This window comes from Camelina sativa, chromosome 10 (assembly GCF_030686135.1).
Source record: "Camelina sativa cultivar CO46 ecotype springtype chromosome 10, ASM3068613v1".
In the NCBI taxonomy this organism is placed as follows: domain Eukaryota; kingdom Viridiplantae; phylum Streptophyta; class Magnoliopsida; order Brassicales; family Brassicaceae; genus Camelina; species Camelina sativa.
In genome coordinates, this window is record NC_141889.1 from 11,681,626 (window position 1) to 11,702,969 (window position 21,344).

Sequence of the window (21,344 nt, forward strand, 5' to 3'; positions counted from 1 at the left end):
TTTTACATCTCTTGTTATATTTTTTATTATATTATAATACATATGTTTTGAAAATAATTTCGAAAATATGTTGGGGATACTATTTATTAATATTTGAATAATTTTAGAATTTATAGGAACAAAATATTGAGTATATATATAAATTGAATAGCAATGACAGTTTTACGTAATATTATAGAATATTAAGGGCAAGTAATAAATTGGGCATAGAGCTCTCTAGCGACAACACGCCAGCTTTTCTTCAAAAATGCTTCTATTTTAATATATAGGGGATAACTAAATGTAATGGAAAAATTATGAAAGAGACCTGTTTCTAGGAGACTTGGAGAAGACTTAAAAAAGGGTGTAGTTGTAAGTGGCCAATAGGAAACTACTATTTTTCAATTTCTTTTATTTTTCCCCAAGTATATACATTTAAGGAAAAAAACATTTTGGAGAGGTGTAACCAAAACTGGGGAGATTTTTGGGTTAGGTGCTTATATATATTCGAAACGAACTAGTGAAAACTGGTTGTTGAACACCCAAAATTCGATATTGAATGGGCGTGCGTTGAGAATTCTGATACATACTCTTTCTGTAAAATAGTATTCATTTTTCCTGTATCATGCATTATTTTTCTTGTTGGCCAGAAGAACATTGCATCTTGTTTCTTAAAGTTCAGTAGAGGACGCTAGTATCCATCCAAAGACAATAGGCATTTTTCCACAAAGATATAGCGTAAGAATTGGAACAGACCCACTAAGCCCTGCGTTAACAAAATCTCCACATTGTTGACAAGGGACATAATTAAGAAATAAGAATACCACAGAAATGTGACATTTGTTAAACAGTGAACCCTAGTGGAAAATTGGAAATACTAGTAAAGTTGTATGAACACTCCGAAGGTTCCATTTGGTTCGGTTCAATATTTGGAAGTTTATATTCGGGTTAAGGTTGGATTTTAAAAAAGTCATTGTCGAATTGAACCGAATTGTTATTCATTTCATATATTTGGTTTTTGTTTCTTTTTCTCTTCCATATTTCGGTTTACTCGGACATAAACTTTTAATTAAATGGGCTACACCAAATAAATGGCAAAGCCCAATGACAGTTACAAAAAAATGCGAAGTCCAATGAGAGATGGCACAAACCTCAGAAAGCTACTACAAATTTAACAGAGGCCGCAAGCTCGACGGTGAAACAATATAAAAGACATCACGCTGACATGAAATGAAGGAGATGCACGATGGGGAGATTCTTGCCAAAAATAAGTAAGATTATTTTCACAATGCTTAGGTGGTGAGCTATGCAGAAAACTCAGTTAAGTTTTATTTTCTTCTTCTTATTTAAAATGGAGATATATAGATATTTATTTTTATAACAAACATATATGAAAACATATTTTGACAAATAGCTACTCAGTTTAGAGAGAATAATAGTGGAATTATATATTAGTGCACGTACATCGTCTTTCAGTTAAGGGATGGATGATACAAATTAAAATAATGGGGAGAATTACAAAGTGGTGTATTTTTTTTAATAACTTAAATCCAGCGTGATGTATACACATTATAACACATTTAAACAAACAAAACATCTTATTCGTTATACAAACAATATGAGCTACAACATGGTGTACCTATAAATAATAATAAATAAAGCATGCACAAATGATGTGGTAATTAACCCATAATTATATAATTGGGGAAGGTTCTTAAGTTCCGACAAAACCAAAACCGGAGACGAAGAAGGCGGTGGCCTGAAGGAATAGATAGAAATGTAACCATGTGTGGCCATAAATCAGTCCATACAGTGCACATCCTAAAATGTATACCCCCACCATCACTTCCTTTGAGTTAATTCTACAACAAAATTACACAATTGTCTTTTTTGTTAGTAATGCATGTGTATTTGTTGAAAACAATACTTACTATATAACAAAAACGACAAAAAGAGGCATTATATTTTCTATAGTTCTACCATTAGTGTATTAAGAAATTTTTGAAAACTAGTACATCTCAAGATCACGAGCTCAAGTCTAAATGTTGTTAATAAAACTAAGTTTACTGTACTTGCTCTTTTTCTGATCTGAGGAAATTAATTATGGGTGAAAATTTTGTAACTTATTGGTGTGACTAATTAATCCCATAAAAATGAAATTATATGTTTTCTCACCTTTGATAACAAGATTTCCGTTGGACAGGGAGTAACTTTTTCTTCAAAGCATCACCTAATTTCTCGGTCACAACCCATTCGTTCACTCTTCCTCCTTCGAGTAGGCCAATCCAAGTTCCTTTTGTTCGATGCATAGCCATTACATTCTCGAACAAGATCCAGAATATCACGAGGTAGAAGGATCTAGTTGATTCAAATTTATACATGCATCAATTTGAAGACAGTTTAATCTTGATTATACAAATGAGTAATTAAATCAAGTAAAGGTATAAAGGTACCTTGGAGTTGCCATGGTGTGGAAGATAGTGATCAAAGAGGGAACGTAAATGGTAGACCAAGATGGGATGTAGATTTCAGGGAAGAAGACACTTGTTGGCACAACAATACAGTAGAAGAAGAATGTCAAGAAGTGTACTGCCACTTTCCTTACGAAGAAAAAGCTGTAGATCACATAGAACTTCTTCCATACTGATACTCTCTGTTCCAAATTAATTAAATATTAATTAGCCAAACTGATTTAATATACGACACCGTACATATCACACTACTCCAGTCCCACGGATGTGGAGACTCTAACGGTCTAACCAATCAGTCACCGAAACGTATTTTTCTAGATGACCCACCAGTTCAAACAAGACAACCTGCTTATCACTATCAGGGTCCTATTCATCTAGAGACAACAAAAAGAAAAATCTAGTACTAATTTCATTAATACAAAAAAAAAAAAAGAACACAGGACCATTCAGTCACTAACAGGAGGGGCCTGAACGAAGCAAAGTAACAAAAAAGGACCTTATTGTGAATGATCTCCATCGTCATCTTTCTAAATAGATTCGCCGGGCCACAGGACCACCTATGTTGTTGGAATCTGTAGGCCTTGAATTTGCTTGGAAGCTCGTTCCTCACCTGCAAACCTCCAAATTAGCCATTCATTGTTTTTGTTTGTGATAGCAAAAGGAGAATAATGTATTTATTCTTGTGGCTTCGCATGGTTTTGAGTGGTGTAACTTTACTAACTTTCTCATATATATAAACATGTGTTACCGTGAGGTCGTTAAGGTAGACAAATTTCCAGCCGTGAAGACCAACACGAACAGCCAAGTCCATGTCCTCTACGGTGGTCCTTGATTTCCATCCTCCTGCTGCGTCCAGTGCCGATATTCTCCATACACCCGCGGTTCCTAAGATTTATTTATATGTATTTGTCATGGTCCCAAACATCTGAGTCGTATGGCCAATTAGTTATTCGCCTACATGGTATTTAAAATGGGTCTAAACTGAAAAATCTATGGGGCCAAATTATAACCGCACATTCCCTTAATAATAAGTGAAAGTGACTACTATACTCTTCTTTGTATACTTCCTCATTTCCTTGTTAGGTTCCTAGCTAAACTATCCTCTCCCGGCCCTTAGATTATATGCTGGTAATCGTTGGAGTTCGTCGTCGTTGTGGATTGATCCCAAAAGAATTTTTATAGATATTTGATACTTAAGTTGGCTTTACCATGCGTAGGTTTATCAGTAGCTTAGTGCGTGGTTCGTGACCCTTATATTTGGCTATTCTTATCATCATTTTTTTATAGAAATTATATGTTATTTAAATACGGTTTGGAAATTAATTCATACCATTAAACCCAAAGAAAGCATGTCTAGTAGACCCTGATTCTTGTTCGACCTTAAAATGGTAGTTTAGGGACATCTCTTGCATCCTCGTCATCAAACATTTGTCCGCGTTCACTGCAAGAAAATCTCCGTTCATTAATATTAAAAAGCCTAAAGATCTCCATAATTGCATGGATCAGAACCAATTAATTCATAATACATATGTTTGTAAGCATATACCAAATATCCATCGAGCCTGAACTAGAGCAACCTCAGGGTTGTGGACGAGAAACGGGATGGTGCGGGTAAGGTAATCGGGCTCAGGTTGGAAATCGGCATCGAAGACAGCCACAAAGTCGCATTGCTTGACGTAGGTATGCGTAAGAGCTTCTTTCATAGCTCCGGCTTTGTAACCGTTCCGGTTATCTCTCCTTTCACACCTTATGTTTATGCCTTGGCTTTGCCATTTTGCAATCTCTACGTCCACACCTTCCTGTTCCCTCTTTCAAATTTATCATACTATACAATATATATGCATCTAAATATGTACGCGCGTAATGCAACGAATCGTCGTATTATTTTATTTAATCAATAAGTCATAATGTTAATTAAATGTTAGGCTCCCTCTTTCAATTATCATACTATACAATATATGCATCTATTATATTATTTAATCAAAAACTTATGATAATTGAATTGTACATAAATAAGGTACACTTATATTTTCCATTTATACAATTGATTTTCTATCTGACCAATTCTATCTTTTATCTATTTGGCCAAAATCGACACATTTGAATTGTGTTGGTCACTTTAAGCGACCAATTTTAAGAACATTGCAAAGTTATATATATATATATATATATATATATATATATATATATATCTAACAAGCTACGTACTTACTGATCTCCAAAAAAACAAAAAATAAGCTACTTACCCTTACGTCCGGATCCGTAGAATCATCTACAACTTGAACTACTAGACGGCTCGACGGCCAAACCAAACTGCAAACTGCCGCTATAGATAATTGATAGACCTACAACGAACCATAGATCAGGTATCATCAATCTGTGATAGGTCCCGTTATAGATATTAAGATATAGCAGAGAGTTTAATTAATAAAGGTATTTTATATATATACCTCTTTTTCATTGTACATTGGTATTTGGATAAGAACCATTGGGTAGTTATCGGGTCCAACCTCGACATCTGCTAGCATGGCCTCCCATTTGTACACTTTATGGGGTTTACGTCTAAATAACTTAACGAAGAGTATGACAAAGTTCATGTAAAAACTCTCGAAGAACACTATGATGGATAATACCAAACACATAACCACCAAACACTTGAAAACGGGAACTAGTACAACACTCCTCGTTTTTATCCACAAATATTGCATATGGAACCATTCAGACGACTGTGCAGCATTGTTGTCTGCCTCAAGCCTCTGTTGGGCTGCTGCTGCATCCTCTAGACTCCATCCATTGAACTAATTCATGCACGAGAAATAAGTATTTAGTTAACGTACAGCAAATAATAAATTATTTACTTATAGAGAGGGGAGCTATGAGTTACCAGAAGTAAGAGGAGACTAAGAGTGGTGTCGTATAGGAAGAGGAAGGGCTTCAGAAATAGAGACATAGCTAGTTGCTGCTCTATAACTGAAGCTCGACAGAGGAGAAGTGATGGACTTGATATTTTCTTTTCTTGTCACAAAATGACCCTTTTTATTGACCTATTTTTTAATTGTCATGTATTTTTACTATTCACTGGTTTGTACTTTTTTTTGTTGTTGTTGTGTGTGAAAAAATTGACTGGTTTTGTCTCCTTCTCCAACTTTCTAATTTTTCTTTATTTTTTTCCTCGCATTCTAATTTCAGTGGACGAGGGCGTAAACGTTATCGCAGCTTCTCTAAGCTGGTATCCACAGAAGGGAACGCAACAAAAAGGAATAATTTCCTCCTCATAATTTTTGTTTAGATTTTTCCACGTGATTCATGCATGCATTTTATTAGTTGTATTTTGTAATCTACTGACGTTCCAGTACGCCTATTCGTTGTATGTATTTTTGTAATTACATTTTTACTTGTACTATTTTTTTAAAAAATATATATATCAATCACACATGAATTAGCATTCATGATTGATATTTTGCCAATTAGAAGTGGGGAGAGTTTAGAAAATAAACATCAATCAGAGGAATGCGCTAAATAGTCTCCAAACATTCTTTAAAAACTAAAACTTAGATTTTGATATGTAGTAGTACTAATAGCTAGGAGATTAGTTTTTCATATATATTAGTAATCAAATGCATTATATGCATATATTCAATATTTATATACAGAAAAAGACCTTCCAAAATGGGCTCATATATATGATTTTTTTAAGGTTTAGATGTATTTTATAATGAAAAGACCCGTTTGACCAAAAAAAACAGTGAAAAGACCCTATTTCTATAATAAATATAAATGGTATATTTTAACTCTCTTGAAAAAGTGGCTATTTTTTTGTAATAATATACATATTTTAGGATAAAAAGATGCATGTTTTGTGTAAAATAATTTCAGTAGAAAATGGCAAATATAAATATAACATCTAAGTATCTAACTCTTATTTTCAGAAAATATTGCTATAAACTCAATCCCGACTAATCCAACGAATATAAAAGCATGACAAGATTTTAAACTGACCAAGCATAAATGAAAAAGTTTCTGAAAAATCAAAGTCGGAAAGAAGAAGAAAATAACGCGAGTTAAAAACGATCATACTCCATTTTTTTTTCCAACTAATTACCGCTTGGTTTTTATTTTATTTGTTAACTTTTAGTTTCTTTTTGTATTTTTATCAGTTTAGAGATATAATCGTTTCACTTGTAAATCATTGTGTCCTTTTTGTTTTGTTTATTTCATAAAAAGTTGTGAGTGTAATTCACATCCCATGTGCGTCCCAATTGCCTTGCCCCCTGTATTTTTAGCAATGGAAAATTAAATGAACTTATATGGTATAGATTTACTACAGTCGATCAGTACTTTCAAATGAATGACCAAGTTATCTTTTTAAACAATTTTTCATGATTACTTAGTATTTTAGTAATAATTAAATAAAATTAGTCAATGATGTAGCAGTCACCAACTATCGAATTCATAAACCGATATATTCCACATACATAAAAGTTAGATTAAGGTGTTAATGATATCAGTACTGAGAATTCTGTTTCACAAATTCGCTAAATTTAATTTAATTATACATGAGCCTCTAATAATTTGGGGAGTAGAAGCTCATGTATCACAGTTTATAAAAAGCGGAAACTCTTTAAACCCTATGAATGGACTATCTATTAGGGCCTAATCATTTTCTTGGTTTAGTTCGTCGTCATTAAGAGGAAAGAAAAGGTACGTTTTGTGTGTGGCTACGGTAACATCACAGAAATTGTTTCAGTTCTTAAATAATATGAAATAAGTAAAAATGTTAGAGCGGTCTAAAATGATGTGATTGTGACTTCCAAAGGTGGGATGCAGACATAGTAGAAGAGGAGATGCAGATTCACATGCACCCAATAGTATTTCGAAAAGTCATGTCAAATTTGGACAGTTTTGAATATACTCCCAATGTTATGTGCAAACTATGCCTCCTTTTTTTTTTTCTGAACTCAAAAGTACAAAAGAAAATTTTGTTTCTCTTCTAAATATTGTTCAAGTGAAACCACAAATGTTTGGGTTCTGAAGCTCTTGGTCACATGGGCTTTGGTTGATACTTCAATGGGCTTTTATAAGCCCAGTAATCGGTATGATATTTTTCTTCCACGACTCGGTGTTCTCGTTATTTTCTATTATTAATTTAATAAACGGCTGATGTATTGCCAAAGCAATGATCTAACGGCTGAGAATGACTTATATCAAAAAATATGTGAGAGAGGAACAGTCTGATCATCTCTGTACCCACCACGCGTTCATAAACTCTCTCTCTCATTCCGCAGACAGAAGAATAAAAAAAAGGATTTGAGACAATTCTAAAATTTTTTACTGGTTTGTTTTTTTTTTAGAACAAGCAAAAAAGAGAAGCGAGTTGCTTTTGACCACCAGCTTTATTTGTGTTTTGTCTTAAAAAAGATCAGATTTGGCTAGGGTTCTTTCTTGCAATTTCCATCTGGATTCTAGCCAATTTCTCTTTTCAAAATTTAATCTTTTTCTCTCTTTTTTTTTTTTTTTTTTTGGTTTCCCCTATTTTTATCTTCGCATTATCTGCTCTGAAGCCTGAAGGGTTGTGAAAAAAGAGAAGATTTTTGTTCTTTGGTAAGTTCCGAATTCGTCTTTGGATTTGAAGCTCTGCCTTTTGTGGGTCTGTGTTGGATCAATCGACGCAAAAAAATAGTGATGCTTAGGAAGATATGATCTTATCTATATCTCTGGTTATAATTATTACTGGGTTTCGAGTTTGTGCTTAAGATGTTAACTGTGAGAGAAGGTCTTCAGAAACAAGTTAAGATTTTGATTGGGTTAGCGAATTTAGGGTTTGGGGGTTATAGGGGATTGCACTCTAGGTTTACTAACCCTAACGGGTCTCTAGAACCTGCGAGCTCTGATTTGCTTTTGATTAACGAAAGGAGGAACCTTTCTGTCGTTGGTGCTGTTTCTCGAACTTTCTCTGTTCCTTCTGTATCTGGTCCAGCCTTTCAGGTCTGTGGATATCACATTGATCTTTTGCTTTCGGACCCCAGTGCGAAGGCTCCGGGGAAATCAATGGCTAGTTTAGGTTCTAAATCCTTGTTTGCGGATCGTCATTCTGATCATCTTGTTTCGAAGCGTTTTGGTGTTGGTATGGTATGTGGAGACGGTCCTAACCGTGGAAGAATCAGTATGAGACTCAGAGGGAAAGATCACTCTGAAAAGTCTACGATCTATGCGTATTTTGCTTATAGAGGTGCCAAGAGATGGATATGCATGAATCACCAAAGAAGAGGATTGGGATTTAGAGGCTTGCATAGCTCACTATCTAATCATTTATCAGCTGGGAATGCTCCTGATGTCTCGCTTGATAACTCTGTCACTGAGGAAGAGGTTAGAGATTCTTCTGATTCTGTAGCGGCTAAGCTTTGTACTAAGCCTCTGAAGCTTGTCTCGGGGTCGTGTTATCTACCGCATCCTGATAAAGAGGCTACTGGGGGAGAGGATGCTCACTTTATCTGTGCAGAGGAGCAAGCGTTGGGCGTGGCAGATGGTGTGGGAGGTTGGGCAGAGCTTGGTATTGATGCAGGTTACTACTCTCGGGAGCTTATGTCTAACTCAGTGAATGCAATCCAAGACGAGCCTAAAGGGTCGATTGATCCAGCAAGAGTGTTGGAAAAGGCTCACACTAGCACAAAGTCACTAGGGTCTTCAACAGCTTGCATCATAGCCTTAACCAACCAAGGACTTAATGCAATCAACTTAGGAGATAGCGGGTTCATGGTAGTCCGTGAAGGGCACACGGTGTTCCGTTCACCGGTTCAACAGCATGACTTCAACTTCACCTATCAGCTGGAGAGTGGAAGAAACGGCGATTTGCCAAGCTCGGGTCAGGTTTTTACTGTCGCTGTCGCTCCGGGAGACGTCATAATAGCTGGAACGGATGGGTTGTTCGACAACCTGTACAACAACGAGATCACAGCCATAGTGGTTCATGCGGTGAGAGCCAACATAGATCCTCAAGTAACAGCACAGAAGATTGCAGCATTGGCTCGCCAAAGAGCACAGGACAAAAACAGACAAACTCCATTCTCGACAGCAGCACAAGATGCTGGCTTTAGATACTACGGAGGTAAGCTTGATGACATTACAGTTGTTGTCTCTTATGTGGCGGCTTCGAAAGAAGAAGGAAAACGTTGATGAAGAGACAATTAGAGACGTGTTGATGTATTGAGTTTTTAAGGTTTGTGTTTTGCAGAGACCTCTCTTGTTTTGTTTGGTGGTGGTTTGTGAGCATTCTCCTCTGATTATATTTGATTTTTTTTATATATATGTAAATAAAAGAGAAAGAGTCCTTGAGTTGGATTAGTCCTTGATTCACACCCACCGACTCACTCAATCTGTTAACACGCCCACAGTAAAAAAGCCAGTGGAGTCTTTTTTGTCACATGTTTTACCTTTTTAAGACTTTTAATTTCTCTCTTCTCTATCCAATCCAATTAATAAATCCGTCGAAGTGGCTTCAATCATGATTTTGTTTTGCTAAAGTTTTTAACATCTTATAGTTAAGCTTAGCCCTTCAAGTTGACCAAAAAAGGGGTTAGGTCTCAACTTACGAGTCAATTTGTTCTGAGAAAGATAAAGTAACATAACAAATATGAATAAAATTTACTTACGATGGAGTGGAGTATTGTTCCTTAATTGCAATCAAGCAGCGACAAGCCAAAATATTACCAACAACCTTAGCAATTTTTGAAGGGTATATTTTGTATATGTGAGACACACATAAGTTTAGAACCAACTACAGCTTTCCTCGTAGCCTCAAACATGGATTGTCTTCATCTACTGTCACCAATATTGCGACTCTTTCGGTTGGTAATGTGAGGTGTAGATCTTCAGTGTGTCATCTCATCTGTCAAGCTTTGAGTATTCTTCAGACTGTACATGATGTTAGTTAGTACAAGTATGCGCAAATGTACCTTTGGATAATAATGGACACACCTGCACCTGCTCCTGCTCCTGGAGTTAACCAAAAACATACTGTTTCTAATGGTCACACCACCAGTTCCTAACACCCGTATTAGGAAAACCAAAACGGGTAAAACGAGATCGTTGGTCCCATTGGAGCTATATATATATATATATCAAGAATATATTATCACAATAATACAAATTCAGATTCATGTCAACCTGATCTGATCAGAAGTGCTTAAGTAACTTGTTCACATTGAAAAGCAACAAAAAGATCCCAAGAGCATATGCATATATAGTTTACTCAACAACCGGACAAAAAAGAGAATATCACCTCAAATGAAATTACGCAACAGAGAACACCATCCATAAAATAGATTAAATGTTTTGATAGGTTAAGAGAAAAAAAAACAAAGACTCACTAAATTCGAAACAACTAGTCTATATATGTTGAGGTGGAAAAAAGAAAGGGGTTCTGAATGCAGAATTACCACCACTGTATTCGCCTACAGCCAGATCGACATGCCCGGTTTCGTAGGAGTCATAGAGTTTGACGCAGTTAGTGGACACCCCGGGAAAGGAGCTAGCAGGGACACAGAAAGGTTCAGAAATTGAGAGGAAAATGCAGAGGTCTCCAATGTCTTGAGTGTAAACAGCGTTTCCTTCTTGGTCAAGCTTGAACACCATCAACGCTGTTGTTTTCAAACCTTCTGAATCCAATATGGGAGCAACAGGGTGGATGATGTTAATGGCCTTCCTGAACAACTTAACCAAGAAAGTTTCACCGGTTGTTGGCGACTCCACCAAGTGTTCGCTGGGGCAACACGAATGCAAAAGCTCGCGTTTGGTCTTGGTCAGCTCAGGAAGGTTTTCAAATCGCAGCTTCTAGAACTTTGGAATGTGGTTCACGAGATCCCATGATCCTATGAGGTGGCCTCCAGATGCGGGTATGCGAAACATGCCATCTTTCTTGGAGAACATGACTCGGGAGGAGTTGAAGCAGGGGTTTTCGATTCTAATGTTGATCCACTCGGAGTTGCTTTGAGCGGGTCTGCAAAAGCTAATTAACCAATGGTATTTTGCTAAGTTAAGACAGAAAAGGTAGTATCATAAGTATCTAATGTTGATCCACCGATTCTAATTTTGTTGCATCTTAATCAATGTACAATAAGTATCATAACTCTACACATGTTATACGACCGGTTTTCACATTTTCACATTAAAAACTCATTTTCAACTCAAACTTTTTCAAAACTTGCTTAGAATAAAATAATTTCTTTCAAAAGTTTCTTACTAAAATCAACTTTTTCAAAACTTTCTTAGAAAAATATCAAATTATTTAAATATTTTCTTAGCAAAATGAACTTCTTTCAAAACTTTCTTATAAAAAATCAACTTTCTTTCAAAATTTTCTTAGCAAAATCAACTTATTTCAAAACTTTCTTAGAAAAAATCATCTTCTTTCAAAACTTTTTTAACAAAATCAACTTCTTTCAAAATGCATCCTACGACATCCTTTTACAATTGAGGGTATGGAAGATGGTCGACGTGCTTACACATACCTGTACCAAAACCTTTCAAAATTTAAGGATGCATCCTTCAAAGATGGTCCATGTGCTTAAACGTGTTTTTCAAAACTTTCTTAAGAAAAACAACTTCTTTCAAAATTTCCAAAATGCATCCTTCAAAAATTGCATCATCCAGTTTTCTTGGGGGGGGGGGGGGGGGGGGGGTTTGTGGGTGGTTCAGGACTTGAGAGAGATTCAGAAGCGGTAGGAAATCTCTCTTTCAAGTTTAAGGATGTTGGGGTGTCCAAAAGTTTGATCAAATGTGGTGAAGAAGATCAGTGAGAAAGAAGAGAAAGAAGAAATAGGCGAAAAATATCTTACGCTTAAGTTTAACAACGATGTATGCCTCTTTGATGTTGTGATTGCATGCATGAAGGAAGAGTTTTACCTACCATATTAGGGAGCTTTGTACATGAAAGAGAAGAGATGGAAGGATCTCCTCGTAGGAGCAATCGATAAGGTCTTCAGTGGGCGATATCCATATAAAGTTGAGGGTATGGAAGAGGGTGAACTTGCTTGTGTATCCTAAAGAATACACATACACCATCGACGACATGATTTTGAGATCAAAAAAATTCTACCATATCATGGAAGAGAAGAATGAAGAAGAAGTGGAGAAAGAATCGAAGAGGAAAGATGAGGGAAAGAAATGAAAGAGACGGGAGGCCGAGGAGAACGAGAAGTGAGAACAAAATATTAGGTTACTTAAATGATTTATTATGAGAGGAGTCTTTTAATTATGTTGTTTATTTTTGGACCTAATAGCTACTATACTAGTATATGTTTACACTTCGGTAATAAATATGGAGAAAGACACTTTAACACATATTTTCTATGTTTTATTCATTTGAGACACTTTTGAGATATGAGTTAGCCTTATTCTAATGATGATTGTGCTCCCATTTTACAAAACCAGAAGTTGATCTCTCGTTAGAAAAATGACCTTTCTCTCTTTTACATCTATTTTCATTTCTTATTTTTCTCTTTTTCTATCTTCTTTCTCCAGTATTTTTTCCGAATGTAGTTGTTAATCTAGTAAGATTTTTTTGTACATTGTACTATAGTTATTATTTCTCTACATTTTATTTTTAACATCCATTTTAGGTATAGAATTGTATTTTTTAATAATCCATTTTTATTAAACATTCGTTTGTTGATTGGTAGACGGTTAATTATGATTATGACATGTATAAAAAGATACAATAAACAAGAAATAAAATAAAATTTTGGAAATTTTAAAAAAAAAACAGTGTTGTAAAAATTTTCGCTAAGAAAACATTTATATGTGTGGATGAGAATGATGGACAAAATAAGCTAGCAAAATCAAATCAAATCGTGTTTAAAAAGTGTGATAGAATGATATTGAGAAACTTAAAGTGTGTTAGAGTGTACATTTCTCATAAATATGATAGAGTTTTTTTTAATTATGTTGTTTATTTAGGACCTAAGAGCTATTATATTAGTAATATGTTTAGACTTCAATGTTTTATGATTAGGTTTTTCTCTTTTTTCTTTTATGTGATTATGTGGAGTAAGATTAGGTTTTTTTCTTTATCACCCGGATTGTGTTTTCAAATATAATAACCCTAAAAGAAAAATAGAAAGAAAGAAAGAGAAGTTGTCAATCAAAGTCATGAACTAGTCGGGTCATTGCTCTGTTTACGGTTGTTGCTCTGTTTTTACTTTTTATACAGGTTACATTGATATTGTGGAAATGCTTTTATTTTATAAAATCAGTCGGAACAAAAAAGAAAGAACTAGTCAGGTCTTAAGTTTTTCTTTAGAGTGTTTCTCTACATGTGATTTGTACTACTACTGATGCCTCTGCAAACTGTGTATGTAAACTTTTGAATCTCCAACTAACATACCTGCACTGACGGTCAAAGTTCTCTCATCGTAATTTAAGTTTAATTTAGTACACGTTTAAGCGCATGATCTTGATCTTTAACATCAATTAATGAACCATAACTATCAATCAATGGAGAAGGATCTACTTGTAAAGCTTATACTTTTTAACTATTGAACTTAGGCCTCCTCGTTGGCTAAAAAAAAAGAGTCGAACAGGATCGGAGAGCTATTCAGACATAAGTTGAAAATGGTCTTACAAAAATAGTCAAGAGAGAGTATGTGTGATGATGAGCTCGCTGTTTGAAGATAAATTTAAGGACGCTTGGATTCCTATGGATGAGGGACCTTCCACTCTCACTGTGACTGGTTTCTCTAGTAGCTTCACTCCTTGCTTCCAATACCTTTCATCTGTACGCAGACAATTTAATCAAAACGTTTGCTTTAATCTCATAACTGCTAATTATTCACCCTATAGATCATGCAATCCCTGAAACTAACATGTTGGAAAAGCCAGTCCTTTGCTAAAACACATTAAAGGACAATCCATCAGCAACTTCCTTTAGTTGTCAAATTAAATCCAAATCACAGGGTAACCGTAAGCATTAGCCAACAACTATTTCGATCCCCTTAAGAGCAATAAATGATTGGCCAGTGCAAAGAGTTGTGAGTATTGTACCTGGTCCTGTTGAGATCACGGTTGAGTTTTCCTCATCCATCACCCAATCCATCCACAATGCGATTCCATGGCATACACCAGATTTTATAAACTCCATCTGTTTGCAAGTAAAAAGCATTTCTTAACATCATTAATCCAAGTTATTTGTACTAATGATGCAAAACTGCATGAATCTGAATCTCCAACAGACATACCTCAACTTCCCCAGAACATGGACCTGTGATGGGCTTGGTGAAGTCAAACTCCATGACTGTAAATTCCTTGCTAAGTTTCTGAAAAAAATCCAAGAAAAGGAACAATCTTTACATTTCCCAACGTTCGTCAATACATAAATCTAAGAATTGTGTTTACCTTTGTCTCTCCACATTGCCAGATAAAAAAGGGCAAACAAGGACTGTCTTTACCAGTAGGTAGATCACCGCACCCCCCTAAGGTTGTATTGACCAGAGCATGGTCAAACCCTTCTACACTACCAAGGCAACAGCGGCTCTTCCAAAGATCCTGCACCAGAAGCCAATTAATAAATATAGAAGCAAACACTCTCTGTTTAATATTTGCTAAGAAACGATACAGTACTTACAGGAAGATACATAGCACAACCTCTCAAAACTCCTTTATACGGCACTACCACTGCATCTTCTGACAGGACAGAATCACAAAGAGTTCTGTCTTTCCTTCACGCATACCAGAAAGAGAATCAGGCTATTGTTAACAAACTGGCTTCTTTGACAAAGCTAAATGACCAACTCAATAGCAACATTTACCAGAATCTAAGGTTCTGCCACGGAAGCCCACTTTCAAGCCCGTAGAAATATGGCTCTCCAATCAGCAGATCAATCTGTCGACAAAGCATAGGGACACTTATCAAAATGGAACCCAAAAATCATTCAGAAAATTGGATGACTAAGCACAAGGACTGAACGAAAGGGACATAACTTTTCAAGAGTCCAACAACAAGCCATAATTTTATATGAATTTTGAATATGAAGTACATCTTGTGAAAGTGTACCTTGCTTGGATACGCTTCGGCCAACTTTGACTTTACTTCTCTGAAATATTCAAAACGATCTTTTGAAAAACCATTTGAATCAGCAACGGCTTCAAAGTATCTGGCAGCATTCTCTTGCAGCCCAGGTGACAGTGATATCACCCGTGATCTGTTGGAGGCATGCAGAGCCATAAGTGGTAATAGAAGACTATCATCAATGACGAGACATTGTGGATTAGAATTGCCCTGTAACTGGAAAAGAGAAGAAGAACCATTAAAGTGTGCACTGGAATGTAGAAGAGAAATAGTATAGTGTTTTTCTTCATTAGCATCAACAAGTCAAAATATCACCACAACCTTGTGCAGTTTTCAGAGGAATACTTTGTAAACGTAAGACAGACAAAGAAGTTTAGAACGTACAGCGTTTCTTGTGGCCTCAAACATGGATTGCCTGTATCTACTATCACCATATATTGCGACTCTTTCGGGTGACAATGTGAGGTGTAGATCTCCAGTACTCAAAGGAGAGTGTGTCATCTCATGTGTCAAGCTTTGAGTCTTCTTCAGATTGTACAAGATGTTAGTACAAGTATGAGCAGCATGCAAATTAACCTTTTCTCCTTTGGATAAGGACACACCTGCTCCTGGAGTAAACCAAACACACTGTTTCCAGTGGTCACACCATTCCCTAACACCTGTATTAGTAAAAAACAAAATCAGAATTGGTAAAAATGAGATCAAGACATCTTGGATCCCAATGGAGCTGAATGTAATGCAAGTCTGTGGAGAAAAGGGATTCCTCTACAACCAGTAACTACACATAAATTACACAGGAAGGTATAATTCACCTATCTCAGGACTTGAATCTATCCATCTCGGAGCGGTAGAGTAGAAGATTGTTCCTTCACTATCAAGCTGCAGCACCCACCTGAACCCAAAAAAAAAAAAAACGATTCCTCATATCATACTGGGAAAACAGGACAGATCTTGAGCCCTTTGCCTAGACATCTTAGCATATATATGCATCACCAAAAAGAAAAAGTATTTTTTTCATTGTAGAGAACTAACTACACCGCTATTGCGAAGATATAAGCAGTTAAAACGCCCCAAAAAGGAAAAGAAGAAAGACAGTAAAGGACATATTACCATGAAATTATAGCATGAACACTACCCGCGGTTGTTGCTTCTATGTGCACATCAAGCTCTCCATTACTTTCTGGTCGTTTCCAAAAGTCAAATTCAAATACTTTGACGGGGTCTGACAACTGGATGAATATATGAACTGAGTGTATAAACTAAAAACGCTTATTGCAAAACTGCAAGGGAAAGTTTAGGATAGTAGTACCAGTTTGATATCTTTCTCAATAGCATCGACATGCATGCTATACTGTTGTGACTTGATACCAAATAGACTCTCTAAGCCAGGAGGAACTAGACGAACACCATCAGATATTTTAGCCTCGTTATTTCGTAGATTGTGCATGTTACATAAGAATTCACTTTCAACAAGCTTCACATTGTAAAGAAAAAGAAGCAGAGAGATTCAATCAGGCACTCAAGATAAACAATGAAGACAAAACACAAATTCCGATAAAAACACAAGGACAAAAGAGCTCATGATAGATCAAGAAACGAACCTGGCAATAAGTAGTAGCTCGGTATGGCACTGTTTTTGGATTGTCAACGAGCAACATGTCATGAGCATGTTGCAAACTTGGGATCAGACCTTCACCAAGTAACTCAGAGTCCAATATTTCACTTACCTAAATGAAAGAAGAGCAATGAAAGAAACTTATATTTCGTCTGAAATTCACACTGAAAAAAAAGTATGGATCTTTGAATTACTCACAAGAACGTCAGCTCGTGAAGCAATGTCTGATCCAACTTCAATCTCATCAGATCGTTTGTTGATAAGGTTAATGTTCTTCGTCATCCCATTCTTATGCAAAACCTTCCTCATAAGCTTAACCATCGGTAAGTAGGACTCACACGCCGTCACTATTCCTTCTTCTCCCATTGCTCTCGCAGCCATCATCGATAACAACCCAGTTCCAGCACTATTAACACACACACACACACACACACACAAATCTCACATTCTCCAAGTCAAAATCAATTCAATCTAAGTGGTTTATAAAAGGGACACACTAATCTTGAATAATGGAAAATGAGAAGAAGTACCCAATGTCAAGGACATGGCAAGGTTGAGTGACCGTTCTCTCAATGGCGAGACGATAAGCTCTGTTGCGGCGAGTATCATTAAGCATGTCGAGATACGACGTCGTGGCGAGGAGGCCGTCTGAGGATGTTCCCGGTTGGTCATTGTCTTCGATGACAACCCACTCGGATTCGCCGGTGAGTGGGTCTTGTCTGAGCTGGAAGACGCGTTGACTAGACTGAGAGCTCATTGTTCGAGCAGAGAAGACGGAGCTTCTGAGGCGAGTCAGTGAGTGACGGCGGAAGGAGCGAAAAGGAATGAAGGTTTTGGGAAGTAGAGTAGAAAGAGACGACGACATTAACGGAGGAGCTCGCCGTAGTGAGAGGAGATTCTCCGGCCTTTTTGTTTATGTGTGTTTGTTTTGTTGATTTAGGTCCTCTAACTATTCTATTTATTACAATTAAACCCCATAGTTTTGAACATTAAACTTTCTTACCTCTGAATCTATTGAGATACAAAACTGCTCAGGAATTTAGGGGTTAAATCATCAATGCAAAATATTTATGGGGTTAAGATGGAAAGAACTCACACAACTAACAACTTTCCCATTTGCTCAACTTTGAAATCGAGAGAAATCCCAGTTTTCGAATTTGTTTGTGCTGCGATTTGAAATTCGTGGAACGTCAAAATTTGAAGGAAGAAGAAATGGCGGGAGGAGCGAATCAAGCGTGTATCTTCTGTGAGATCGTGCACAATCGCACCTCAACTCGTCTCCTTCACACCGTTAAGTTCTCTTATCTTCTCTCAACTCTCTTGTTGTTGTTTGGGTCTCGAGAAATTAATCAATGATCAGAGCCTAAATTTGAATAAAAATTTTGCTTACGTTTTGTTTCTTTCCGATGGTTTTTTCAGGATGAGAAGGTTATCGCGTTTCAAGACATTAAGCCATCCGCTCAGAGGTTTGTAATTTGTGTCTGCTCTATCGAACAATGTGAATTTAGTTTAGTTTGGAAGAAGTGTGGCTAAGTTTATGGTTGTTAGATGCTTGTGAATTTAGTTTAATTCCGTTTACTTAGCCTTTTCTAATGTGATCACTTGTGCATCTCCTTAGCTGCTGTTTACTAATAAGAAGCAAACAATGATTTGTAGGCACTACCTGGTAATTCCAAAAGAACACATTCCTACTGTGAAAGACCTTCAGAGAAGAGATGAAGACTACTCCTTAGGTTGGTTCGCAAGACATATAATATACATACATCATTTTCTGTTATATCTATGTTTAAAGTTTTGATACGGATGTTCGTTTTATGATTTGCGCAGTAAAACACATGCTTAGTGTGGGACAAGACCTGTTGCATAAAGATGCACCTCAAAGTATTCATAGGTGAGGGCTTTTACTTCTTAGTTACCAACTATGGATTTTGAGTTAGGATTTTCAAACCATAGTTGTACTGCTTGAAACATAATATTCTCACTGAATGCTTGATGTGTTTCTTCTCCTTGTGGTAACTTTATATTGCTTTGACGTGATCTGTACTTTCTCTCAGATTTGGTTTTCACCAGCCACCTTTTAACAGTGTTGATCATCTCCATCTCCATTGTTTTGCATTACCTTTTGTGCCCAGGTACTGATACGCTTCATAATCGTTGATCTTTCTCTTTGCATCTATCTCTCTTACTTTCCCATGGCTTGTGACTGCGGATAAGCTTTTTTAACATAATGTTTCCATCAAAACAGATGGAAAGCCATCAAGTACAAGTCTTTGGGACCTTTGGGTGGGTTTATTGAAGCAGAGACACTGCTGGAGAAGATAAGGCCTCTTCTTTCAAAGGTGTAATTGAACCGACTTACCTAACTGCATTGTGTTGCTTGTCTTTACTAAAAATTGTGCAATATCTCTTTTCTATTCTTTTGCTGGAAAATTTGTTTTGAAATGCCAAATATTATTGAGGATTTTGTATATGAAAGAAGGATATGTCAAGTAATTTATATGTAATTTCTGGCACTGTCAAATAGTTGTACACAGTGACGGCAATCTCATTGTTTCCATACTTAATGGGTATGACCGTATACATGAAGAATTCTGATATAATCTCTGGACTAACTACCATAAGATGGAGACTTAGTCGGAGACTTAGACCCCTAATTCCATATAGTATCTCTGATATATGTGGCCCTTCTTTCTTGTGTTGCTTTGATGCTCTGACATCTCTACATGTAGGGGAGGTACTGGTGCAGTTGTGTTCTTGCAACAGCATAGTTATCCGCAGAACAGATTACCACGTTTTGAATAAATTTGTACATTTCTGACCTTTCTGTGAGGTGGAAATACTAAGTCATGTAACAAATCTTAGGATGTATTAAGCACTGTAGCATGGGAACAGTAGATAGCGAAATCCTATAGGCTATATAGCATTCAAGTTTTAGAATATGGGCTATACTCAGGCCGCTGTTCAGATTGCTTATCATCCCTTTAAGGGGATCTATAGCGCGGATTAGATTTTTGATGTTATCACAACTAAAAACTTGAGCTTATCTAAGTAATGGATTCCAGTTAGATCAAATTTTCTCTGTTCACATGCAACTTGAGCAGTTAGATAGAAGTACAGCTTGCAGTTGCAATGCCCCTTTAGGCCTTTACCCTCTAGCTTCTTTGATTGATGTTCTGGCTACAGGACTACTATTTCTTAAGATAAGTTTTATTTTGTTGTTAAAAAGATAGGTTTTTCGAGAACAAGTAAAACTAAAAGATTTGTTATGGGTATAACAACATACTGGTGATGTTTTGATAGGAACCACTAGAACTCTGAGAATTTGAGCAAACAAACCAACAAACCTTCTTTATGGTGTTATGTCCTAGATGATGAGTACGAAATTTATGCAAATAATTGAAATTCTTGATTTGCCATTGTCTTAAAGGATTTAGGCCCACAAAATTATAAGCTTTTTGGATGGATTTACTTGTAATACTCAACCACCCCTGTCAAATACCAACTCTTTGTTTTGTTCTTAGTCTGTTTTTTAGTTAAATAACTTGTGTATACGACATATACACATCAACAAAGCTTCATATTTTCCTGATATTTTTAACTGGATTGGTCCTGTCCTTATATTTTTGTTAATGCCTTTGAACAAAGTTGGAGGTGATCATGCACTTCTAAAAGCAGATAATTTTGACAATAAAATAGCAAAACTGTTTGGTTGATTGGCAATGATTATAGATGAAGAGGTTGGTGAATTCGTCTTCTTGTCTGTTTGGTAATACAACTCTTATAGGTCTCTCAATATGTTACGATTTAATTTGTTGACCATTGTGAGACCTTATGATAGATACTACCACCTGTCTTAAGTATTTGTAGATTAACCAAATGAAATGTACACAATTTATGGAAGAAAATAGTAATTTAATCTCATGTATCGACTATCTTTTCAATTAAGTCAAATCTCTCTAATAACTTGTGTGTTTTTATGGTGTGACACAAGAAAGCTATTAGAAAAAAAAAGCTAAAGCTGGTGCTTGTGAGGAAAACAGCTCTGGCGAAGAAGACAGGCTTGAACCTTTTCTTCTTGGAGTGACGAGCCAAAGTTTCAGAAAACTGCAATAATAACGTCACTCTCAAGTCTCGAACCTCAGGTTTGCTTTTGCTTCATTGGTTCCTTCTCGTTTTTTGGTTTTATCGAGTACAGCTAATTTTAATTTTTCGAAATAGC

General features: G+C 36.2%; 3 protein-coding genes and 2 pseudogenes across 7 annotated transcripts; 2 read left to right on the forward strand and 3 right to left on the reverse strand.

Annotated features, from left to right (window-relative positions):
- Positions 1 to 1,558: 1,558 nt before the first annotated feature.
- On the reverse strand, positions 1,559 to 5,702 carry LOC104718708 (putative glucomannan 4-beta-mannosyltransferase 1). Its single transcript, XM_087469380.1, has 10 exons — positions 5,335 to 5,702; positions 4,901 to 5,248; positions 4,697 to 4,795; positions 3,997 to 4,249; positions 3,781 to 3,891; positions 3,199 to 3,335; positions 2,947 to 3,060; positions 2,433 to 2,632; positions 2,155 to 2,337; positions 1,559 to 1,841 (listed from the first exon to the last, which is right to left on the reverse strand). Exons 1-10 carry the CDS (start codon positions 5,398 to 5,400, stop codon positions 1,694 to 1,696), a joined length of 1,659 nt encoding a protein of 552 aa, XP_087325506.1. The 5' UTR covers positions 5,401 to 5,702; the 3' UTR covers positions 1,559 to 1,693.
- A 1,614-nt stretch (positions 5,703 to 7,316) lies between these two features.
- On the forward strand, positions 7,317 to 9,870 carry LOC104718709 (putative protein phosphatase 2C 55 pseudogene; annotated as a pseudogene). The gene has a single exon (XR_015568604.1). The product of XR_015568604.1 is annotated as a putative protein phosphatase 2C 55 pseudogene (transcript).
- Positions 9,871 to 10,734: 864 nt separating this feature from the next.
- LOC147936008 (uncharacterized) lies at positions 10,735 to 12,518 on the reverse strand (annotated as a pseudogene).
- A 1,435-nt stretch (positions 12,519 to 13,953) lies between these two features.
- LOC104718710 (protein arginine N-methyltransferase 1.6-like) lies at positions 13,954 to 18,246 on the reverse strand. 4 transcript variants are annotated; one of them, XR_015568606.1, is made up of 14 exons: positions 17,656 to 18,055; positions 17,324 to 17,531; positions 17,112 to 17,237; positions 16,820 to 16,984; positions 16,621 to 16,739; positions 16,323 to 16,402; positions 15,895 to 16,169; positions 15,496 to 15,726; positions 15,251 to 15,324; positions 15,067 to 15,155; positions 14,838 to 14,987; positions 14,681 to 14,758; positions 14,487 to 14,583; positions 13,954 to 14,218 (listed from the first exon to the last, which is right to left on the reverse strand). XR_015568606.1 is itself a non-coding variant. In XM_087469381.1 (14 exons), the coding sequence occupies exons 1-14, from the start codon at positions 17,988 to 17,990 to the stop codon at positions 14,076 to 14,078; spliced, it is 2,175 nt and encodes a 724-aa protein (XP_087325507.1). In that variant the 5' UTR covers positions 17,991 to 18,246; the 3' UTR covers positions 13,954 to 14,075. The 4 variants fall into 4 exon arrangements, 1 of the variants encoding a protein (XP_087325507.1); XR_015568607.1 differs by having other exon boundaries at positions 15,063 to 15,155; XR_015568605.1 differs by having other exon boundaries at positions 15,063 to 15,160.
- On the forward strand, positions 18,237 to 19,638 carry LOC147936009 (bifunctional adenosine 5'-phosphosulfate phosphorylase/adenylylsulfatase HINT4). Its single transcript, XM_087469382.1, has 6 exons — positions 18,237 to 18,415; positions 18,545 to 18,591; positions 18,782 to 18,858; positions 18,953 to 19,016; positions 19,180 to 19,257; positions 19,371 to 19,638. The coding sequence occupies exons 1-6, from the start codon at positions 18,338 to 18,340 to the stop codon at positions 19,468 to 19,470; spliced, it is 444 nt and encodes a 147-aa protein (XP_087325508.1). The 5' UTR covers positions 18,237 to 18,337; the 3' UTR covers positions 19,471 to 19,638.
- The last annotated feature ends 1,706 nt before the right edge of the window (positions 19,639 to 21,344 follow it).